Genomic DNA, 23,520 nt, shown 5'->3' with positions numbered 1-23,520 from the left:
TCTGCAGACCTGCTCCGGTAACAGATTGGATGATGAGGGTCCACAACAGCCTCACGTGGCACACGAGTCACTGGTCGAGATCAGCGTGGCAGCCCTCATAGTCGTGAGCTCGGTCTTGAAAGTTGCAACCTTTGGCCGGGATTGTGAGTAGATCTTCATCTCCAGCAGTTGTCGCCTCCCTGGTTGGATAAGGGCTTGCTTGTCAGTGGAGGTGACACCTCCTCTTGCTTCATTGCCCCAACTCTGGCAGAGAAGCACCCGTCTTGTGTCACACGGTGGGGATGCTGAAGAACACAATGTTGCTCTATAGTTAAATCACTTTGCGTAATTCACGATGGGAACCATTCTGGGAGACTGTGTGACCCTCACAACATGTATCAGCTGCTGGCTTCTCTCCCTCTGCAGCCAACTTTTTTGTGTTTATCACACTGGGTTTCTCCCTTCCGCTCTGCACACGCGGCTGGTGGACAGACTTCTAGGTCCTAAGCAGCCCCTCAACTCCTCCAGCAAAAAGTGCAGACTTCAGGTGATGTCCCCCTGCCTCTGGCAGTCTGGCTGTCATGGACTGACACAAAGACAGGCCCTGCCTATAAACTTTCTCACCTTTAATAATAGAAACTGTCTACTAAATGGCAGTACTCCGGAAGAACTAATAAGCATCCCTTTACTAAAAAGGACTTCATAGAATTTCTAAAGGTTGCCCGGTCTCTATCTCCCCTCACTCAGCGTCCACCCTCAGGAATGCAGTCACTACACTTCACCTGTCTGAGGAAGGTGTATCCACCCTCCATCTTATTATCCCAAACCAGGAGCCATCGAAAACTGATCCTACTTGTTCCAGAACTCTGAATCTTGCCAAATATGGGGGGGGGGGGGGGTCTTACTACTACCCATACGCTACACATCCACTGCACATACGCAATTGACATGCACACTGAATATTCGGACAAAGGTCTGGGGGTCACACTAAAGCAGAACTTTCCACAAGTAAGGACAGTGGTTTACCCTTATAAATCCCTAGTATATGATACCAAGGTACTGAGGGCTACATAAACCAGGGGTCTCCCAAGGGCTGCAGCATGTATTGTGGCACCCATGGGAATCAACTTAAACTCAGACTACACTTAAAACCTATAAGTCAACCCTATGGCAGGATTTTCAGTCCTGAAGGCAGGGTGGTGGTTTGGTATTAGTGTGAGGGGTTCCCTACATCAGCAGAACACCCCACAAACCCCAGAGTCGATTCTCCAGGCTTTGTAAGTGCAGACAGCCTTTTTAAGACGTATAGTGACCATCAACCAGTACGAGATGTCTAACTATATAATGTATGTGCCGAACCTGGTCATGTTTGGTATCAAATATGTCGGAATCATACCCCAACACGGGTTCCACTGTTGGAGGTATGATCTCATGTACTGGAAGCCCCCATATGGGAACCCCCTGTACTCCTTAGTTCTAGCCTTTCACGGTCTGCCAGCAAGCTAGTACTGCTGCTGCCATACACAGACCCGATTCTGTCCTCCTGCTGCTGAGCTAAGCTCGAGCAGGGAAAGGTAGAACAATAGGTTTCCTGTCACAGGGAGATGTGTCCACCTCCCAGACAGGGCTTCGTGTATTGGGCTAGGATGGGGACGCTTTCCGGCGCCACCAACTGTATTGAAGGGCACAATTGGTCCTTCTTTGCATACTCTGGTTTGAGCCAGTTCAGGAACCCTTGGTTCCCGCTCTGACACAAAACTGGACAAATGACAGGGAAGTAGGGGAGAGGATGTGGCCTAGCGGCTAGGTCGGCCATTCTCAAATCTGGGGAACTGGGTTCGAGTCTCTGCAGTAACGTTCAACATCCTGTGATTCTGGGCAAATCACTTAATCTCCCCATGTCTAACAAAAATGAATGTGTCCTTGTGTAACACAACTGGTGTTCATGTAAAGCGCTCTGATACCTGAAACCTTCGGGTCAAGTTCATGCTATATAAAACTCAGGAAAAAAAGTATCCTCCCCTCTGTCTGGCCCCTCCTCTGGGAGAGTCCCCCGAGTCATTCCAACCCTTTCCTTGGGTATTTAAGGGCTCCCCTTTGGGTGGGTCCTCAGATGCGTCGTGGAACAAGACTCCCCTCTGAAACCAGGACCCTCTGGACACTTGGACTTCAACTAGAAACAAGACTGCATCAAGGAAGACTCCTGCTGCTCCTGGTCTTGCTGTTCCTCAAGTCTTCTGCCTCGTCTATATATGTGCTTTGCTCAGGTTCTCTAGAAGACCTGGGGGCATCAAGGACATCCGAGGAAATCTGCCTTGCACTGCAATGAAGCTGACAGGTCTGCTGCTCCTGTTGTCCTAAGAACTTCCCAAAGCACCCAACAACACAGGTGGTGGTTCGGGGACTCTCCAGATCCCTGACCTGTCTTCCCTGCAATTTGGGGGGCAGTGTCCCTCGTCTGGGCCACTGGGACATACCCCTCTGCACCATGTCGACTTGCATTGCGAAGGCTTGTTGACTCTACACTCCAGAGATGTTCGGGCTACAAGAAGCTTCAGTCTTCAGCACCTCATCCCTCGAAGATCAGCATCCTCACTGCATCCCTTTGCACCGGTGGCCTCCATCTTTGGTGAACGGACTGAGGTCCTCTTGAAACTCCTGCGCCTTAGGCTTGGGGGTCCTCTCGATGGTCTTCTTCTGCTTTATTGGGCTCTCCTGTTTACTCAGGCCTGCTCTGACTCTCCTGCACTTGGTGAGTCCCTTGGACCTTGCTGGTCCCAACAATTTAATCTTTTTGTCTCCCACTCCATTTGCGGCTATCAAGGCTTGTTGGTGCTCCCGCTAGACACCGACCACCTAGGCACCAATATCCAAAGTGTGACAGGTTGTGCATCGCTCCGGGTCTTCCACAGCATTGCCTGGTCCCCACAGCTGCAGCATCAAGGTCCTCATCAACTCTCCTGAGCTCCATGCCAAGGAGGGGGAGGGGGCATTTTGCTTTCATGTGTAGGAAGGTGGATATCTGACTATATGATTACCCTAACTTTTTGCCTAGTTTTTACCTGGTTTTTGACTTAGTTGGCCTGGGATCCTGCTATTCAGGCCCCCAGGCTATCTGCTCTCTCTGTAAAATGGACTCCATGTACTTTAAGTACATACCTAATTGGATATTGGGTCACCTTGTGCGCCCCTGTATAGTGTACCATAGGTACCCAGGGCATAGGTGCATCCAAGGCCTACCAGGAGTAGCAGCATGTATTATGCCACCCCTGGCTGGCCATCCAAATTGACACAACTGGCTGATCAATCAGCTGGGGCAAGGTCGTGTAATCACCCCTTGCTTAGATATAGTATTCCTATATCTAACCTTGTATATAGACACATATATGCCTATAAGTCACTCCTATGGCAGGCCTTGACAATCCTGAAGGCAGAGTGCTTGGTTTTATGTGAGATGGTGTTCTAGCATGAGCTGAGCCTTTCTGCAGCTTTCGGAACCATGGCCTTATAGCTGTTCTATGATATAGCCATACCATATACTCTTAAGTGCATTATAATCCTCGCAGTTAATGCTAACTTTGGTTTGGCTTTATCAAAACATGTCATGTAAGGTGTCATACGCTTTGGAATACTACCCCCCCCCCCCCACCAGTCCTGTCAGCGGGGGTAGCATTCCACCCTTCTAGAGGGAGAAGACATGTAGTTGTAGCTTTACCCGGTTAAAGTTAAACAGAGCCTCAGCATCACAAAATGGATGCTGCTGCCACAGACACGAGTCTGACCTCCTGCTGCTGGACGAAACTCCAGCAGGGGAGGCCTGGACAATAGGTTTCCTGCCTTGGGAAGTGCTAGCACCTCCCCAGACAGGCTATAGTGTATTGGGGCAGGGTGGGTTGAAAGAAATGAGACACTGCCTGGGGCGCACAAGGTGCTCCATGCATAGCCCGGTTCAAACCAGTTGCTGGGGCACTCCAGCCCCAGCTCTGGCGCGAAACTGGACAAAGGGAAAGGGGTGTAACCACCCCCTTCCCAGGTTCCACCCATAGGAGGGACCTAGCAGGTAATCCAGCCCCTAAAATCAGTATAAAGATAGGAGCTGTGTCTAGAGACATTAGATTATCCTGAACTGAAATTTTGAAACGAAACTCTGGACCTTCGACATTCTACTGCAACTAGAAGACTGAAGAATCTCCCTTGTGGTCAAGGAGTGACCACCCTGTGCAAACATATTTACAACAAGGGGTGGTGAGGGACAGAGTCTCTGAATTAAACAGAATACTCTCACCCAGTCAAAAGATCAGGGCTAGATCCAACACCGTTTTTTAGCTCACTGCACCATCCCAGTTTCAGAACCTGGCTGTATGCAAATTAGTCTGTTCCTGTCCCAGTGCATGATGGGAACAGGGCAAACCAAACTACAAAAGCCAATTCTTACACTTCTTGTAAATCGTTTTTGGCCACTATAGGTGTGGCAGGGTATACTCAGACATGAGTCCCTTTCTCACTGCTCCATCAGGATTCAAGCAAGCCGGGCCGAAGAAGGCTGAAATGCCAGAAACCGGTCCCCGGTAGCTTGTCTCCTTTCTGGTGAAGAATTGGCTTGGTAGTTTAGTCTGCCCTGTTCCCATGATGCACTGGGCCAGGGACAGACTGATTTGCATATAGCCAGGTTCTGAGCTGGGATGGGGCAGTGAGATAAATAACGGTGATGGATCAAGCCCTGATCTTTGGACTGGGTAAGAGTGGTCTGTTTAACTCAGACACTCTGTTCATCACCATCCCCTTTTTGTAAATCGTTTTTGGCCACTATAGGTGTGGCAGGGTATACTCAGACATGAGTCCCTTTCTCACTGCTCCATCAGGATTCAAGCAAGCCGGGCCGAAGAAGGCTGAAATGCCAGAAACCGGTCCCCGGTAGCTTGTCTCCTTTCTGGTGAAGAATTGGCTTGGTAGTTTAGTCTGCCCTGTTCCCATGATGCACTGGGCCAGGGACAGACTGATTTGCATATAGCCAGGTTCTGAGCTGGGATGGGGCAGTGAGATAAATAACGGTGATGGATCAAGCCCTGATCTTTGGACTGGGTAAGAGTGGTCTGTTTAACTCAGACACTCTGTTCATCACCACCCCCTTTTTGTAAATCGTTTTTGGCCACTATAGGTGTGGCAGGGTATACTCAGACATGAGTCCCTTTCTCACTGCTCCATCAGGATTCAAGCAAGCCGGGCCGAAGAAGGCTGAAATGCCAGAAACCGGTCCCCGGTAGCTTGTCTCCTTTCTGGTGAAGAATTGGCTTGGTAGTTTAGTCTGCCCTGTTCCGATGATGCACTGGGCCAGGGACAGACTGATTTGCATATAGCCAGGTTCTGAGCTGGGATGGGGCAGTGAGATAAATAACGGTGATGGATCAAGCCCTGATCTTTGGACTGGGTAAGAGTGGTCTGTTTAACTCAGACACTCTGTTCATCACCACCTCCTTTTTGTAAATCACCCTGTGCAAACAGGCACCATCAGTGACTTGCCGGTTTGCTTTGTCGACTCTCCCGCCGGAACCCGAAGACTTAGCAATGCAGCCTCTGGACTTCCAGACTTCTCTGACTCCGACCCACATCCACAGCAAAGCTGAGACCCGTGGCGGACACGAGAGACGTGGGCCTGGACAACCTGCAGTACCTGCTTTTTGCTAACTGTACAGCTTCTGAGGTGTCCTCGAAGTTGTGCATTGGCACTTGAGAAGCCCCAACCCCGAGCAGTAAGTGCACAGAAGCTCAGCCCTCCACACTCCACGAGTGCCTCATGGGGCCTGTGCCTGCATTTCTCCTCGACACGTCTTCGCGGTTGCTAGTCCGTTGGCTAGTGGCCCTCCTGAAGACATCCTTTTGAATCAACACTGCTTGCCTGGTTGCTCTGGGCTTGCTCCTGCTTTCCTGTAAAAGTAAAGCTCCTCAGATCTTGCTGGTCTGAACAGAAGCCGATCTTCCTTTCCTGCGTGGGTTGCCTTTGCCAAGGCTTGTTGACTTCAATCCGGAAACCGACACCGCCAACAGCGAGATCCTTCGTGGGACAGTTCGTATCCAGCTCCTGGTCATCATCGACACCTCCTGGTCCACGTGGCTGCAGAGGCAAGCTTCACTTCTTCACCTGTTTGCATCTCGACATCGCCTGGTTCCTTCCTGGTGCCTTCCTGGTCACTGGCTAGTGACCCAGACTCTGTCCCCTCTGCTTTCAGGTTCTTCACTTCCCCGATCCACCCTTGGATCCATCTGGACATCTTCCTCCTGGTCGCCTGCAGTATCTTTGTGCAGCTCTCCATAGGATTTGACGACAAAATCCGACACGAAAGAACACCTATGCACCCGGTTTCCCTGGGTGAGGTAACTCGAGTACTCTGGTGCTCCCGTGGGTAATAACTATCCAAGTGTCCTAGTTTAACTGGGTTTTCCCGTAGTCCATCCGGAAGTGCCCGAAATCAACTACTTTGTAAACTTTACGTTCCCATTGAAAGTCTATGAGAACCTGCATGTGTGTTTAGACACTGCACACGCATCCTGTGGGACTCCTGCTTCCTAACCTTTGGTTGTTCAGTGTAGCCCCAGCGATTTCCTAGGCACTAGGCCTACTCACCTTTCCTGAAGTGGTTCTTATACCACTTACTTAGTATATGGTTCGTGAGGCCCGTAGGGCAGAATTGTATTTGTGCATTTTATAGTATGCTTATTGAGTAACTTGTGCTGTATCTCGAACTCTGAACTCATAAAGAGTGCAGAGGGGTTGTGTTAGTAATAACTACATATATATTTGATATATACCTTGTGTGGTGTCCTTTCATTTGGTATTCAAGGGGTTATTATTGGTAAAACAATTGGCTTCACATGCTCTCTGAAGTATTAGCCTAAGACTGCTTTGTCCATGCTTCCACTAGGATAGCTGGTCTATAAGGTTGACTTTACAACCATCACCATAGGGGTTGTTTGGACTGATACAGGGTGCCCACTAGAACAGTGGACATCACATATCAGGCCGACTTCTCACACCATGCTGCCTGGTCATTTCCAAGCGGCAAATAGTATATACCCTCTGCTCGCAGGTTCTCCTCTTCAAGAATCCACCCTTGGATTCCACTGGACATCTTCAGAGACTTCTCCGGAGTCTTTCATCCCACGTCTTCCATTGTTGTTTACGGGAGGTTCTGACCTCACTTCGCCCCTATGTACTTGGCTTCCCTGATATAGGTAAACTGGTACCTGGGGCATCCACTGGTGGGCTGGTTCTCCAACCTTCTGTCCTCCAAAGGGTTTCTTCAGGATTCCCTGGGAAGGGTCCTTTTTCTATAAAATTGCTACTGTGACTTATCCATAGACCTCCATTGGGCACGCAGCTATGTTTGCACTCTGCACACAGCCTGCTTGGGCTTCCTGGGTGCTTACCTTGGGTGGTTCCTGGTTCTCTTAGCTCCTCTGAGTCGTTTGGTCCAAGTCCCATTCTTCCTTGCAGTTCACATTCCACTTCTTTAGTATATGGTTTTGTCTCCCCCCTGTGTCGTGTAGTTCCTAGGACCCCTCCAGGACCTGCGTGTTTTGGATGACATAAACTGAGGGCTTGGTGTGAAGACAGACTCTGGACACCCCCACAGGATGAGTCAGCTGTTAGACCTGCTAGCTCTACAGTGCCACCACCACCCCCCTGTAGTATACAGTGTGGTAGGTAGTTTCTGGCAACCACTGAACATGACAACCCTGATTGCTCAGGTATCGGGGAAACAATACTGACTCCTAAGATCATTCAGTATGTTCATTTTACCCTTTTAGCAGAATTTAATTTGCATGTTGATAACTTGAGAGAGTTTGACCACTTCACTTGTTGATTTGTTTTGATCCTTAAATCTCTCTTTTTGAAACTCTGCTGTGCATACAATTGATTTGATTGGTAGCTCATTAGTGACAGACAATCCTAAGGTGGCAAGCTACTTAGATCACTCCTTGATTCTATTCTCCTGGCCTACTAATATAAATTCCGGTTTATAGTATGTCGATGCAGAGCTCTTCATGCAAGCTTTACATAAAAGCAGGTCCTTTGAGTTGATTCATCTCTCTACCACCACAGCTAATTTGGTAGGTAATGAGAACATTTCAATCACTGGCACACACTCAGGCAGGGATGCACACCCTTTCAGCATGCAGGACACACTCCCGTCCCTACATACAGTGACGCATATGACCACAAAAAGGCATAAGTGTGGAATAACAGAGGATGTTTTCATATATGGCTTATGGGACCCTCAGTCCTATACAGAGGAGCTAGTTCTGCAGCTCTTGAAAATTGATCCATCAGGTACTGCCATATATAGTCTCAACCCAGCAAAGATTTGGGTACATGTGTTAGTTAACCAAATCTGGTCTTACATCAAGGAAAATGACCTATTCGATGCCTTTCAGACTGGCTTCAGACCAGAAAGGACCTGATCATAGTTTAGACGTTGAATGATCACAGACATTAAAGTTGAGCCTGTCCGGATGCAGTGTCATTCTGAATGCAGAACCCTCTGCTGAAGCATGCCACAACATGTGTGTCAGAGTCCTTTTAAACCACATTGAGGTTTTTAATAGGAATGTAAAATCTGGATAAATCTATCTGGTTCCTTATGGTTTCTAATGATAGATGATAAAAATTCAACATGATTAAGGTGGCGTGGGCGACAGGTTCTTTTCTGCTCTGCACCTTCACCTGTGAAATGCTCTTCGGCATAGTACATGAGCTGGTATGGATAAAATGATAAACTGGAGGAAACTGAAGAGTTTCTTGGTTCCCAAAAACATGCTTTAGTGTTTTAGAGCCAAGATATGCGTCCAGGAGATGCGCTCTTTGGAAATATAGTTTCCAGAATATACCTCTAGCATGCTGGACAGAAAGGCCACCCCATGCTTCTATATATTCTGTTCTATGGTAGCACAGAATTTAGTAAACTGTGGGTCTTGCAGAAATGTGAACATTGTTTGTGGAGTTAGCCTTGATTCATTAATCCAAAAAATATATCCAGCAAGTTACTTTGGCATGTTTCATGGTTGGCCATATTTTAATTTCATAGAGGAACAGGTGAATGCGGGATCCTGCAGCTAACTTTAAAAGGGCGGCAGATAACCGCAAGCTCCTGTTGAGCACCCTGGTGCTGGGTCACAGCCACATGCTCCTGTGCACATGCCTGGCCTCATACATGAATACATCCCTCTAGAAGGCAGTGGCAAGGGGTTGAATCAACCTGGCACAGCCTTCAGGGAGTTGGAGATCTGCCACAGAGGGGAAGTGGAGAAGACTGGCTCACTGGTTAGAGCAGGCAGACCCTGAAGCAGAGGTCAGACCCGGGACCAGGGTTCAATTCCCGACGCGGCAGGGTCTTGAGCTCAAATGTCCACGGACTCGATAATTCTCCCTTCGGTGCCTGACCTAATCATGGGTTCACACTCTGCAACTCTGGGCATTAAGCTTGCTTAATCTCCACAACGCCCCCCCCCCGCAGCGGGATGCCTGGCTTTCACCTTGGGGATGCCCTGTAGGGGCTATCTCACAGGGAAAAGCCAGGACGGGTTCCCAAGGCAAGCGCCGAGATGCCTCCCCGGTGATTCGAGCGCTATATAAGAACATACAAAAAAAAAAAAAGTGCTGCGACCGTGGATTCTGTTGGTGTTCCTTCTGCCCTGGCCCAGGCAGGAAGCTTATTGAAGTGGATATGCCCTGCGTAGTCAACGTTAAAGCAAAAATTGCAGAAAAGCAGTCACATACTTAGTCCCTGCTAAGTCCTAAGCATTTCTAAAGTTGTAGCACATCGAGGTGGTCTCTATTAATTAGGCGTGCATGTGTGATGGGTCTCTCTATATGTGAGGGGTGTGCATTTTGGAAGGTTCTGTGCATTAGAGTGGACTCCAGGTTTGCCAAGTCTGTATTTATACAGTTGGATCTATGGGTGGCTGTTTGTATTCAGGGGCTCAGCATGTTGGAGAAGTAGATGTGTTGGTTGAGAGCAGTATGTATGTTTATTGTATTAAAATCAATCAATTACATAAATCCGTCATAAATGTAAAAGCAATACTGGTGCATTAATCGAAAGGCGCGCAACATATAAAAACCCTAGACAGTACATGAAGTGTAAAATTAATTCCGGTAGTCTGTTAAGTTACAAGTTAAAGTGCAGCGTGCATCAGTCCATATAGGTTTGAAAAAGAGATTTCATTCTCCATTCCAGTTAGTTAGGGCAGATACCTACTATGTGTTCCAAGGTTTCTGATCTGTAGCCGCATAACTGGCAGCTGACGTTGGATCACGGCTTGATGTTCCAAAGTCCTTCAGTTCTGAGAGTGGAATGTACAAAATGCAGATTCGTATATATTTAATTTTGACAGCCACCTCCAAATCAAGATAAGGTTGTTCTTCTTGAAAGCTGTCAAAACGAAATGTCTATGCTTTCGCTTGACAAATGTTTTAAGATCTTTTTCTCGCCCTAACTGATATTAAGAGGCTCTTAGTAAATGCTTGCAAGACCCTCTCTGGAGGATGATAGAACATTGAGGGGAGGCAAGTTGTTGTATTGGAAGAGTCTTGATAGAGCACAGATATTCAGGATATCGTGTTGTGGGTCATTGATAGATAGCTCCCTAAAGATCCTTTTTTTTTATTGTACACGCTCTAACAATCACATACATAGTTGATAAGAGAGGCTATGTAAAAGTTGTTTACTATTTTTAAAATAAAATTCTAGGCATAAGGTTGCCTGTGTAGTAGAAGAGCGCCTTTTGAGCAAGAGCCTGACACTCTGCATGTAAATGGTATTGAGGTTGTTAATCCTTTTGAGTGGGGGTATCATAGCAGCGTAAAAGAGAGTTGGGAGGAGTACGGCATTCAAGGCCAGGAGTAAAGGCATGATTGTCCTCCCATCGTAGATGGCAGCAAAGCGTTTGACCCACGTGTTGACTACAAGAGCTTTGTTTTTACTTGGTCAAGAGTAGTGTACGAGGTGAGTTTGGAGTCAATTGTAGCACCAAGATGCTGGTAAGTGAAGACTAGTCCAATTGGGTGATTACCTATTTGCCATGTGCTTTTCCTTCTTCCCAAATGCCAGAATTTTTTATCTGGAGGCATTGATGGTAAGGTCATGGACAAGTTTGGATAAATTCAAGTTCGTTAGTTGGGCCTGGAGACCCGAAGGGGTTAAAGAAAGAGCACCAAATCGTCCACAAAGGCAAGGTGAGTGATAGGCAAGCCCCCAATTTTTTGTGGTAAGCCTTCCGAAAGACTCAGATGGTTTGATAAGACTGCTATGTATAGTGAAAAGAGTAATTGAGCCAGTGCGCAACCTTGTTTTACGCCCTTACCCATGTGTACTTTGGGGGAAACTTTTTTCAGGCTGGACAGGATGACCTTTGTCCAGTTGTCAGTCTGCAGGGCTGTAATCAGGTGCAGTAAAGACCGCCCGTTGGTTGAGTGTATTTCTTGAATTTACCTCAAGTGAATTTTGGGTAGGTCTGCTTAGTGGGCGTGTCTGCTAGTTGGAAGGAAGGGCTCTTCTGTTGTCTCAAACTCTACATGTCACTGTTTATGGTGCTGCCCTGCCTGTTGAGTGCGCTCTGCGGTACACTGTTCCTTCTCTGTCCTCTGCCTTCTGAGGTCTCTGGTGCCTCGTACCTCACTGTGTCCCCGCTCTCCTCTTTAGATGTACTGCCTGTTGAGAGAGTGGCCGCTCATCAAACCCGAGCTCTCGCTGGAGCTGCTCGATTGCAACTTTCCAGATCCAGTGGTGCGAGAGTTTGCCTTGAAGTGCTTGGTGAAGGGCCTGACTGATGACAAGCTGTCGCAGTATCTCATTCAGCTCGTCCAGGTACCATGGGCTCGAGGGAGGAATGGGGGCATTGGGGGAGAGCAGGCGATGGAGGTGCGCCAAGCAGTAAATGGTCAAAGGGGACAATAAACCTTTTGGTGAGGTCTTTGGCATCTGACTGTCTATCCACTGCCATGGTCCCTAGTCCGATGGAGTGTGCCAAGTGTAGTGTGCCCTGCCTGTCCTGCCCCACAAAGAGTGTTGTTGCTTCTGTGGCCCTACTCATCCTCACTACAAGCCCATTACTTGCACCCACTCGTACCTCCCTCTGTTTTGCCCCCTCTGATAGGAGTCTGTCCCTCACACATGCTGACAATCAGATTTGCCCATCCTGACCCATCTGTTCAGTGCTTGCATACATGCTGCTTGCATGCTCTGCTCATCCTGACAGTTGTCTCTCCAGTCCTTGCACAGATGATACATGTGATGCCCATTTTGGCCCCTGTCTGTCAACATGCAGTTTCTATCCTATCACCCGTCTGTACAGCCCTTGCACTGACAGTACCAGCATGCAGTTTCCATCCTAACACAGGTCTCATCCTTGTATGACCCCTGTTTGTCCAGTCCTTGCACAGATGCTGCCTGCCTGCTGTGCACATCTGAAACCTCTGTCTGGTCTGTCCTTGTACAGATGTCGCATGCAGTGCCCATCCTGATGCATCATTCCAGTCCTTGCACAGATGTTGCCTGATTATAGCGCCCATCTTCACCCCTGCCTGTCCAGTCCTGTACATATTCTGCCATCCACAGTACCCATCCTGACCCTGTCTAACTCGGCTTTCCAATACATTCTGCCTGCATGTGGTTCCAGACCTCTCCAGTCCTTGCACAGGTGCTGCTGAATCTGGTGTCTTTCCTGACGGCTGGTCCAATCCTTGTACAGATGCTGAATGCATGCAGTGCCAGGCCCAGCGTGCCCCCTGTCTGTCCAGTCCTTGCACAGATTCTACCTTCCAGCAGTGCCTGTCCTGAAATCTGACCAGACTTTCCAGGGATGCGGCTATCATGCATTGCCTAACCGGACCACTGCTTGTCCAGTCCTTGGTGATGTGTACCTTTCACTCCTATCTGTTCAGCCCTGGCACAGATGCTGTCTGAATGCAGTGCCAGCCTCACCACCGTCTGTCTAGTCCACGCCGGTCTGTACCTTGGCCATTGTCTGTCTTTTCCTTACACAGATGCTGTCTGTAAGCTGTACCTATGCAGACCTCTTTCTGCCCAGTCCTTACCCAGATACTGCCTGCAAGCGGTGCCCATCCTGATCACTGTCTGTTCAGTCCGTGGAAAGATGCCGCTTACCAGTAGTATTCCCCTTTAACAATTGTCTGTCTAGTTCTTGCAAGGAACCAGACTGCAAGCGTTGACCATTCTGACCCAGTCCTTGGAGAGAAGCTGACTGCACGTTGTGTCCAACCTGATCATTCGCTCCAGTCCCATGGATGCTGTACCAATCTTACCCGCTCCTTTTCCATCCCTTGCTCAGGTGCTGAAGTACGAGCAATATCTGGATAACCCCCTGGCACGATTCCTCATCAAGAAGGCGCTGACCAACCAGAGGATTGGCCACTTCTTTTTCTGGCACCTCAAGTAAGTAGGCTGCGAAGGGCAGGTTATGGGCCTTGCATGGAGAGTTAAGGTTGATAGTGACACAAAAATGAACTTTGCGTTTCACACGTGCATCAGCTGTATTTCTGCGGGTGCAGAGGCCTTGTCACATCTTATAACCCATGTACGGGTGGAACACTTCCATCTTTATCCTGTGGTCAACACAGACTTTTGCACCTGTATTTCATGGTATACGATGGATGTGGTCTCATGAGTTTCAAGGTTAATGATAGGTTTGGACAATAGGCCTCATAAAGTGCCTTATTCTTAATCTTCCTTTAGTGCCATAGCATAGAATGGTGGTGAGAATTAACACCACCAGAGCCAGTGCATTGTGCAGCCGAAGCCCAACAGCTGGGGAGGCTTCAGTGGTACAAAGGCCCCAACGGGTTTCCAGATCCAGCTGTAAGGTCCCAGGTGCTGGTCAGAGGATGGAAAACCATGCAAGGCGCTGTGGTGTGACACAGGCAGGAGTCACACGAGTATCACTACATGGATGACCTCTGGCAAAGCACACTCATTAACTTGAGGGCCTGATTTATAATGAATTTAACACTGAAGCATAAAGAACAAGAGATCAGAGATTTAAGTTGAAATGGGCCACAAGCAAGCTTATATTTCATCAATACGAAATTTTTCTGTTCCTTTATAGTCAAAATATTACGTTAAATTGTCTGCACGTTACCTTTTTGAGCCACCTGAGAGCATTTTAGTACAGTTATCAAGCCAACGGGCTAGGCCATGCCTCTTGATCCTCCAGAGGGTCAGATTCATGCAGAACCCCAACTTTATAAAGTTGGAAAAAGGTCTCTCAATATTTCACCCCTTCATAGTGAAAAACACTCTAGAATATAACTGATAGTATGAAGTGGCCTAATTGGTGCCTCCACAGGCCCACCATTCCAGTGTTCCTATGTTCATTCTATCTTGCCTCAGTGAAAGCCATGGGGCCATCTTGGGCGCCTGGCCACAAAGCGATGGAGCCGGTCCTCATTCAGAGGACCAACTGCAGCACAGGTGAATCTGTCCTGCAAGGTCATTGGCAGAGAAGAGTAGGGGACAGCAGCACATGGCTGGCATATGTGCTGCACTCTTTTATATCCCTAGAAGCGCACTTCAGTCTGCACCGCTCCTACTGGTCTTTGCAGGGTGCAGCCTAAAGACCTATCCGACTCAACTCAGTTGTTTACCATAGTTTCCAGATATCCTGCTTTAGTACCTGTGTGCCAGAATGTTGGGCACAATAGGTTTATTTATCAGAAAGACCTAATTTTGCTTCTACATTTCCCAGGTCGGAGATGCACAGCAAAACGGTGAGCCAGCGCTTTGGCCTGATGCTGGAGGCCTTCTGCCGGGGTTGCGGCATGTACCTGAAGCACCTGAACCGTCAAGTGGAGGCCATGGAGAAGCTTATCAACCTGACGGACATCTTGAAGCAAGAGAAGAAGGATGAGACCCAGAAGGTAGGGTGAAGGTAGGGGAAGTGAAACCATCACCTCTGCCCTATGGTAGTGCAGGCGCTGAAGCCCTGCAGTTGTGGAATTCATCCAGTAAGCCAATCAGAGCACCAGAACCTGCCCGGTGCAGTACCGAGCCAGGGTCCTTTGCCGTAGAGTAGACAAACAAGGCACCCATTCTCCAAAGGCAGTACTGTACCAATTCCAGACAATACAGAGCTGTAGAGATGGACCAGCCCTTTCCATAGGATAGTACAAGACAAATACCCTCTAAATAAAGCAGTGCAGAACAGACACCCTTACGGTTGCCCTTGGGCAGAAACAAACAGAATCCCCTGTCCGAGGGCAGTGCAGGATCAATACCCTCTTCTCACATGTAGTACAGAACCAGTAACCCTCTGCCCTAGGGCAGGGCTGACCCAGCCCACCTGTCTCTGGTGAAAGAGAGCTGTGCCAACACTGCTGATCCTAGACTGGTGCCAACTATACACCTGCTGTGTAGAGGCCGTACACAACTGATTCCTCTTTCTAAGACCTGTAGAAGTGGCTCCCGCTTTGCCTGGACCACATAGAACCAATAGCGCCTACTCTAGGGCATTATTGACCAGATAGGCCCTGCCTTACAGCCTTAATAAGCCTGTTTTCTTAGGAATATTGTAGTGGAGGCTGAGCCTTTTGGACCCTATGGTCTGCTGTGGTTCGTATTTACATAATGACAATATATTTCTGCTTTATTTCCTTTTCTCCCTCCCTCACTTTGTTCCCTCCTTTCCCACTGTTGTGTCCTCACCCTCATACTTAGATGCAGATGAAGTTCCTGGTGGAGCAGATGAGACGCCCTGATTACATGGAAGCCCTTCAAGGTTTCATCTGCCCGCTGAACCCGGTGCACCAGCTGGGCAACCTCAGGTAAGGTGGCTCCAAAGGTGGCGCCTAACTCAAATAACAGTAGATGATCATCAGGGTTCATTCCATGTTGGTGCATTGTGGCCAATCAGGGTAGAACCTAGGCTGTGTTTCAGTTAGGGCATGGTGCCTCCCTCTCAAGCACCCAGGAACACCATAAATTCTCTATCTCCCATGTAAGTGGGCGGGTACACTCATACATTTGTGATATCAAGTGGCTGAAGTTGGCATGGACTCCGGGGTTCCAGAATGGGTCTCCAGTCTCTCTGTAGGCCCATGGTCTGTCTGTAATAGGTAGGAGAGAGATATATAGGTGCACCAACGTGGCTTGTCATGGCATGCATTTATTGAGGTTCAGAAATGAGCAGAGAGCCATGCAGCATGGACTCTTGGTGTCAAGGTAAGCTATGCTATTAGCTGTGCCCAGTAAAGAGACCTACAACACTCCTAAGCCAGCTCAGTTATAGAAGGGTTTGCTTAGTGACCATTGAGCGTATGGTAATAGCGGAGTTGTAGCAGAGGGGCACTGCCGCCATTGGTGATGTAGCACCTGACATAACAGGAAAATGACAAATAGAGTCTGCAAAGATAAAGTTCTGCCAATCATTGGATTGCTGGTGGTATTGAAGGAAAATGACCGAGGTGGCGGAACTCGATGAGGTCAGCGAATGAGGTTACCCAGAAATGTCCAACTAAATAAAGCAGAAAATCAAAATTTAGTACCACCCATTTTGAACTTGCAGTTGTGTGAAATTGCTGCTCTGTTGCAGCAGTTGACTTGCAAACAAGCAGAAGTTTCCAAAGTCCATGCAGGTCTCTAGTAACAGAGATACAGATGCTTAGCCTTCTTGCATTTACAGGGTCTTTGTAAGCTCACAAACAGCCCAACTGTAGTTAAATAGCTCAGCAGCCAAAGTAATGGCTGCAGCGCTTGATGTCTGTGAACACCACAAACCCAGCCAATACAACTGTCACTCAATGAAAACACTGAACCTGCCTCGGTTAGGATTGCAAAAGAACAATGATAAAATAGGGCTATGCCAGCTTGAAGGATAGGACAAAATTCACCCTTGCCATCATTCAGAAACTTCAGGGGCCTCATGAAGGCTACTTTGCAGACAAGATATTTGTGTTAAGAGCGCACCTATGCGTCCGCCCACAGCCACAAGACAGTGGGTTACTGAGCCAACTAAGATGGAATGGGACTTGGGTGGAAGAATCCTGTAACCACAGTTTCTGTTTTTTAGTTAAAACCAATTATAACTGATAAAACGCCACCAAAGTGCTTTTCCGTGGAAACCGAAAACACTGGGTTTTGCTGCACCATTACTGGTTTGATTCCCTCTGGTATTAAAGCAGTGCAGGCGCAGTCACTATCTCTAAGCACTTTTTTGTAATGGATGCTCCTGCAGTGACACTTTCCGGCTATGGTAAGCCACTGTATATACCTCTGTGACCATCCACAAGGTCCACTGGCTCTCCGGTTTTGGGCATGTGATTACCTTCATATCTCATTGGCTCGCTGCGTGTTGCTGTGTAATGGCCGCATCATCACAGCTGGACTCTGAGTAGGGTCTCTGTCCTGGGTTAGCACCACCATCATGATGTCATCCTCCAGCACTGAGAGCAGGATGGAGCTTTGCTTTCTGGAAGCTCAGGAATCAGGATAGTGGCAGCAAACATCACCGTGCATGCGGAGGCTTCCTGAATCAATGTCCTCCCATAATGCACTGCACCCAGCACTCTTGGTCTTTGTTTTACATCACAATGGCCTGAGAGACATGCTTGTAAGAGCATCACCCCCTCTTGAAAAGGATCAGGGCATATATCTTGAACATATTCAGAGACCATGCACAGCCCCAGAAGGGGTCCATGAGCAGGGCTTGCTTAAACTGCACTGCCCACATCACATACACGAAATCATACATTTTCTGAGTTAATGTATTAGCGGTTCACAATACAGCTCCCAAACAAGAAAAAGCAACCACTGCTCTATGTTTCTTCGTATTTCCTTCAGACAGAGATGTATTTGCAAAAAACAGATGCATGGACCAATCTGAGCACGCGTGCTGCTGGTTAACTAGTTAATGATTTCCCAAGTTCAGTATGCGTTCCAGCTGCCTCCATGTCAAAATGAAGCTTAAAATTGAGGGCCTAGAATCACGCCCTGACCGTTATCAACATCACCCTACAAAGCACCGTGGCTGCATTTAGTACATATATATTGAGCTCATTGTTTCCTTCAAGATAGATAATGCACTAGAAGAGCGATGTTGCATATAACACGAAGATAAAATGCCTTGTGCAACTCTATAACATAAATGCACAGACCCTGAACTGCTTTCACATAGACAAAGGCCTGCGTTCTTTGTAGCAATCAATGCTTAGTTGTCCTCATGCTGGCTTTCAGATCAACAGAACATCCCTTAGACACAGCCCAACAATATAAAATAACATTAATTCATGTTGTGAACTGCACTGGCAAATGGTGCAGGGCATCCTGCAGGCTATAAGGTTTCTGAATACCTCCCCTGCTCTTCATATATGATCTATGGTTAACAGCTTGCATGGCCATTCCTTAGCAGGCTTCTTCAAACCTTTGACCAGGTCGAGCATGCACAGGCCTAGATCAAAAGTAATAATACTGGACAGTCTGACTTTGACTTACAATTAACAGAGAACCAAGACCCCCAATAAAGATTCTTCATTCAGCTGATCTTTCACGCTAGTCTGAAGAAGAGAGATGCAGGAACGTGTGTTAAATGCCCACCGTTAACCTTTTAACTGCTGAAATCAAATCTTTATGCACAATGATGGAACTACTTTAAAGAAAATTCATGGAAAGGAGACAAAGGAGAGTGATAGGTATAAGATTCCAGGATAGCAGAATTGACAATAGGAATGAACAGGGACAAAAAGGAAATAAAAGCAAACTTTTTATATGCACTGGAAAAACACCGGCCTTGTGAATTTTTTATGGAGTGAGAAAAAAAACCATTGATAACCACAGTTTTTTTTAAGCATGGGAAAACACTGAAAAACACAGCTGAAATTTTTAACCGATAGAAACGGATCAAGAAAGTCTACCTAGAGCTTCTAGCCGCTATATCTATAGTTCTGTTGGAACAGGTAAAGTGCAACCAACGTTCATAAAATTAGCCAAATCGGATCCATACAATAGGCAGTGCCCCAAGAGGCTCAGGACCATGCTCACTGAGGCAGCTGGAGGAAGTGAACAGGTATTCAAATTAATATCAAGGAGAAATGGGATAGAGGGTCAGCCGTCCTCCAGTGCAAAAGCCCAGCTTTGAAAAAGCTGGACAACACAATGTCGGGGAAGGTCCTCTCTGCTCAGAGCAGTCCACCTCTTCTTTTTCTTCTTATGGTCTGAACCAGCTGGTGATGTCAATGCTAGGTCATGAAATTGGTCCACACCTACCTCAGTGCATGTGCGGGGAGCGTTTTTAGAGGGAGCGGTAGTATTGGCTAGGATCTGCCAGTATATAGCTAAAGTTGGGGCCCCAGAGGAAAACTTGTTCGCTCTGAGGAAAACTTGTGCCCTGTCTTAGAGGCTAAGACCTTTTTAAATTCAGGGGGCTGTCCAACCAATTTAAAGGGCATCTCTCAGCCTTACAAACATGAAATGGAAAGAGGTTTGTATTGGATCCACACAGGCCAGATGGACATTGGTTCTAAGGTTGCTGGAGAGATCTTCCTTGTCCTCCCTGAGTCCACAGACTGGTAGGAGGGAGCCATCGATTGTCAAGACTCCTGTTGTTGAATAGGATTTGGACTATGTGTTCTGGGGCTCAAACTCAAGAGGGAAACAAAAAAACATTGATGTAAAATGCAGTCTCTGCGGTTTAAGGAGGGAAGCCTCAGCACAATAACACATTGTTGGGGAAGACAGGCCAGATAGGTCAATCCTTGTCTTAGGGGCCTCCATTGTGGCTCACAGAGCATTTAAAAGACCCCCAGAAGTCCCATCACACCACAGTGCAGCACACCACCCACAGCTGTGTTGATGTATTTAATTCATGACCTTCAGCGCCTCCTGCTATTATAACACTGGCACGCCTGTCTGCTATGCTACTTTGCTCCAGTTCTATCCTGCTATAATTAGATGAACATTAGGTGGGTGAGCAATACTGACCTCTTGAAAGAAATGTATCACTGAAGTATTAATCATCAAGTCTAGCACGGTGCCTCATTCAATACCGTTGACACGTTTCAAACCTATGAGTGCAGTTGAAAGGGTCTCATCAGGACATTCGCTGACCTGTCATTCATAGGCTATTGTACAATCCAGGCTGAAAGCAACAACATTAGGAATTCCCCCTACTTCAAACAAATGGGACTGATTGCCTCTTAATTTAAACTACATTATGTGATTTCTGGAATTTTCAATGAGACATTATTTAGTATTTTTTAGGCTGAATTAGTTTATGCAATATTGATCATTGGTGGTAGTTTCTTACTCTTGACATGTTTTAGGGCCAAATGTGTTAGTTCACTAGATCCAATTTATTATTTAAGTGAGTCATTGGTATTCAGTTTTAGCTGTGTCCCACTCCATGTAAAAGAATATTCCTGGAGTATTGTTTGTTTATTTATTTATTTATTGTGTTGGCTATCTGCCTTACAATAATTTAAATGTAAAATCGCTGGACTTACCAAACATACATCAGATTAAAAAAAAACATATACAAAGCAATCCACTAAACGGTGAGATGGTGTTTACATATTGCATTCCATGCCATGAAAAATATCAATGAACAAATACATCAGGTATATAAAAGTACAACTGCAGTGAAACAATAAAAGTACACAATTCCATCAGTGATGTACAGCTCAAAAACATATACTTCTCTTCTAGGAGAGTCTCATCAATAGCTATATCATACAAAAAAAATGTACTTTGTGCCAAAAAGATATATATCTATGCAGACTGTGCGGACGGCTAAAAAAAAATGCTTTATATGCTTTGCACTTCTAATATCAGAAAGAGGGAGCACAATGTGTAAAAACACAGCCTATACTGAAGAGAAAAACTGCAACGGAAAGCAAAGGCGTTGTTATCCAACAGGCTGCACTGAAAACACTTAACAAGTGAAAACTTCCTTTAAGATCTCTCTGACCTCCTGTATCCCATCATGCCTCAGGGGTGACAGGTTTGTTCTTTTTTACGGCTTCTTCAGTAAGGACCCTGGAGTACAGAGCTCTCCATTTTTTGACTTTTTGTCAAAAAATGTCTTTAGAAATTCTCTTTTCCGTGCTTCACTCATCGTCTTTTGACTTTTAGAGTAAGGAACAACTTTTTTCTGACAACATTTTACAACTTTTCCTGTCACAAGTTGCCTTCCTTGTTCATCAAATGCCCTGCCTGTGGCAAGAAGAAGGTGAAGACAGACACCCATCCTGTCTGTATCTTGAGTCTACCCATTTTTTGCATGCCGAAGTCTTGTCACCATTGCAAAAACTTCTCTTTCTGGGCGGACTATGAAAGACCTAGAAAGAATCCACCTCCATGGCCTTCTAGAGAGACATAAATCTTCAGCTGAAGTGCCTTCATCTCACAAGACTCCCAGAAGAAGATCTGCCAACAAATGTGTAAGAAGCAGAGAACAAGATCTACTTCCAGAAGTAAGAAATTACCTATTACCTATTTTTTCTCCGTCGGGATCGATGTTGAAGGTGCCCGCGAGACATCCCTTGTCTGAAACACTTCAGCCGGCGAATAAACAAAGACTGAAGTCGCATTGCCATTCGACATTGAGGACAGCTAGGTCTCCGTCATCACATTGTCCGACGTTACAGCAGTCACTGCTGATGGCAACAAGAAGTCAACATTCATCGGTGAGACAGCGTTCTCCGTTGTCTGCATCAAGATGATGCTCGACATCAAGACATGTTCGATGTCTACCAGGCGACGTTCAATGTCGAGGCATATACCTCTGTCGGCATCAACCACACAGTGCTCGACGTTGAGGCATACTCCTCCATCACCGTCAACAAGGTGACACTCAACGTCAAGGCATACTCCATCAGCATGAACAAGGCGATGCTCAACGTTGAGGCATACACCTCCATCAGCGTCAGCTAGACGACATTTGATGTCCATACTAACTCCTTCGCCAACGTCGACAGGACAACGTTCAGTGTTGAGGCACGCTACTGTGCCAGTGTCAACAAGAGCATTTCCAACTTCACGACCTACTCCTCTGTCTGCGTCAACAAAACGGCATTCAATGGTGAGGCACACCCTGCAATCTTCTACTTCAGACATTCAACCGTTCAACATATATCTCCATCAGTGGCACATGTTCCCTGTTTAACGTTGAGGCATACATCCTCCACCCGATCTTCATCACCGGGGGGAGAGGTCAAAGTCCACAACCACATGTCATGGCAAATCCAGGGAGTAGGAAAGAGATGCTCCTGTCACCATTGGATATTCCTTGGACCAAAACCGCAGCACTCACCATGCCTCAGAGGTTTCTATTAATCTCTCCCCGAGATGCCTGGAGAGTGTTCGTAACTGTCCCATCCCAGAGAGCCCAGGCTCACAATACTTGAGGACTTTCTCTCCAACAAGGTCTTCTTCACAAGGTCCACACCTTCAGGCCAAGACTTCTCTAGCTCGCTTACCAGAGAACACGGCTCAATCTCCATCATGCAGGTTGCCTAGGGACACCACTCCTAGGACCAGAACCAAGTCGCGCATTAAAGTTCAGCATCTGGCCTGTCCAAGATCTGCTACGCCTTTCCTCAGACATCAGCAATCTAGGTCACCAAGTGCACACAGATCCCCTATGTGATCTTCTTTACACATTCTTCAAAGATGGATTATTCTCCAATGCTCACAGATACTCTACCTATGAGAATATCCCCGGTGGATGTCCTAAATACCTTCAATGAGGTATTAGTGAGAGGAGCTAACAAGCTCAACATTGACATTCCTGCACCTTCCACAACTTCTTCCATTATCTTCGGGACTTTGTCATAGGTCATCCTCATGCCACCCAAGCCACCCTTCGAATGGCTCCGGCAAGCATTTTGAAAAAGTATAAGGCTCCTGATCAGGACCCTTTATTTCTGCAATTAGACCCTCAACAGGACTCCGTCATTATCACTGCAGAAAAGAAAACCCATTCAGGGGCAACCTCATTGTCCGTCCCTCTGAACAAAGATAGTAAATATTTGGATTCCTTGGGGAAGAAGATGTGTAGCACATCAGCTTCATTTCTGAAAATGTCCTGTTCCGCAGTTTTTGGGGACGTTACAATAGGTCCCTGTGGGATTCCCTGTCCAAATTCTGTCACAGCACTCCAACTCAAACATTCATAACGGATGTTTCTCTCCAGGAATGGGGTGCTCATATGGGCACCCTTCAGACACAGGGGCTGTGGTCGACCAAGGAGCACGGGTACCATATCAACATGCTCGAACTGCTGGCGTCTCAAGTCCTTTTACCCGTCCATTCAAAGCAACTGTCTCCTTGTCCAAATGGACAGCACAACCACACTGTACATTCGAACAAACAAGGAGGAACCAGTTCCCGTCCTCGATCTTTGGCAGCGCAAACAATATGGCACTGGCTTCTAGCGAGGGGCTTAACACATGACTTAGTTCTGGATCACAACATCATAAGAGACGTCTTCAGAGAATATGGGCAACCGCAGATAGACCTGTTTGCGAAAGAAAGCATC

At 47.0% G+C, this 23,520-nt stretch overlaps 1 protein-coding gene across 1 annotated transcript in view; it reads left to right on the top strand.

Moving 5' to 3' along the window:
- Positions 1–23,520, top strand: part of LOC147678731 (phosphatidylinositol 4,5-bisphosphate 3-kinase catalytic subunit alpha isoform-like) — a 188,514-nt gene that overhangs the window by 115,258 nt on the left and 49,736 nt on the right. Inside the window, exons 14-17 of the mRNA XM_086946190.1 lie at positions 11,679–11,843; positions 13,327–13,430; positions 14,740–14,911; positions 15,708–15,814. Of these exons, the coding sequence (XP_086802316.1) occupies positions 11,679–11,843; positions 13,327–13,430; positions 14,740–14,911; positions 15,708–15,814 (548 nt within the window). The remainder of the gene's footprint in view (positions 1–11,678; positions 11,844–13,326; positions 13,431–14,739; positions 14,912–15,707; positions 15,815–23,520) is intronic.

Source organism: Lissotriton vulgaris, chromosome 12, assembly GCF_964263255.1.
Source record: "Lissotriton vulgaris chromosome 12, aLisVul1.2, whole genome shotgun sequence".
NCBI lineage: Eukaryota > Metazoa > Chordata > Amphibia > Caudata > Salamandridae > Lissotriton > Lissotriton vulgaris.
Note: the sequence above shows the minus strand (reverse complement) of the source record. Positions and strands in the feature narration are given on the sequence as shown.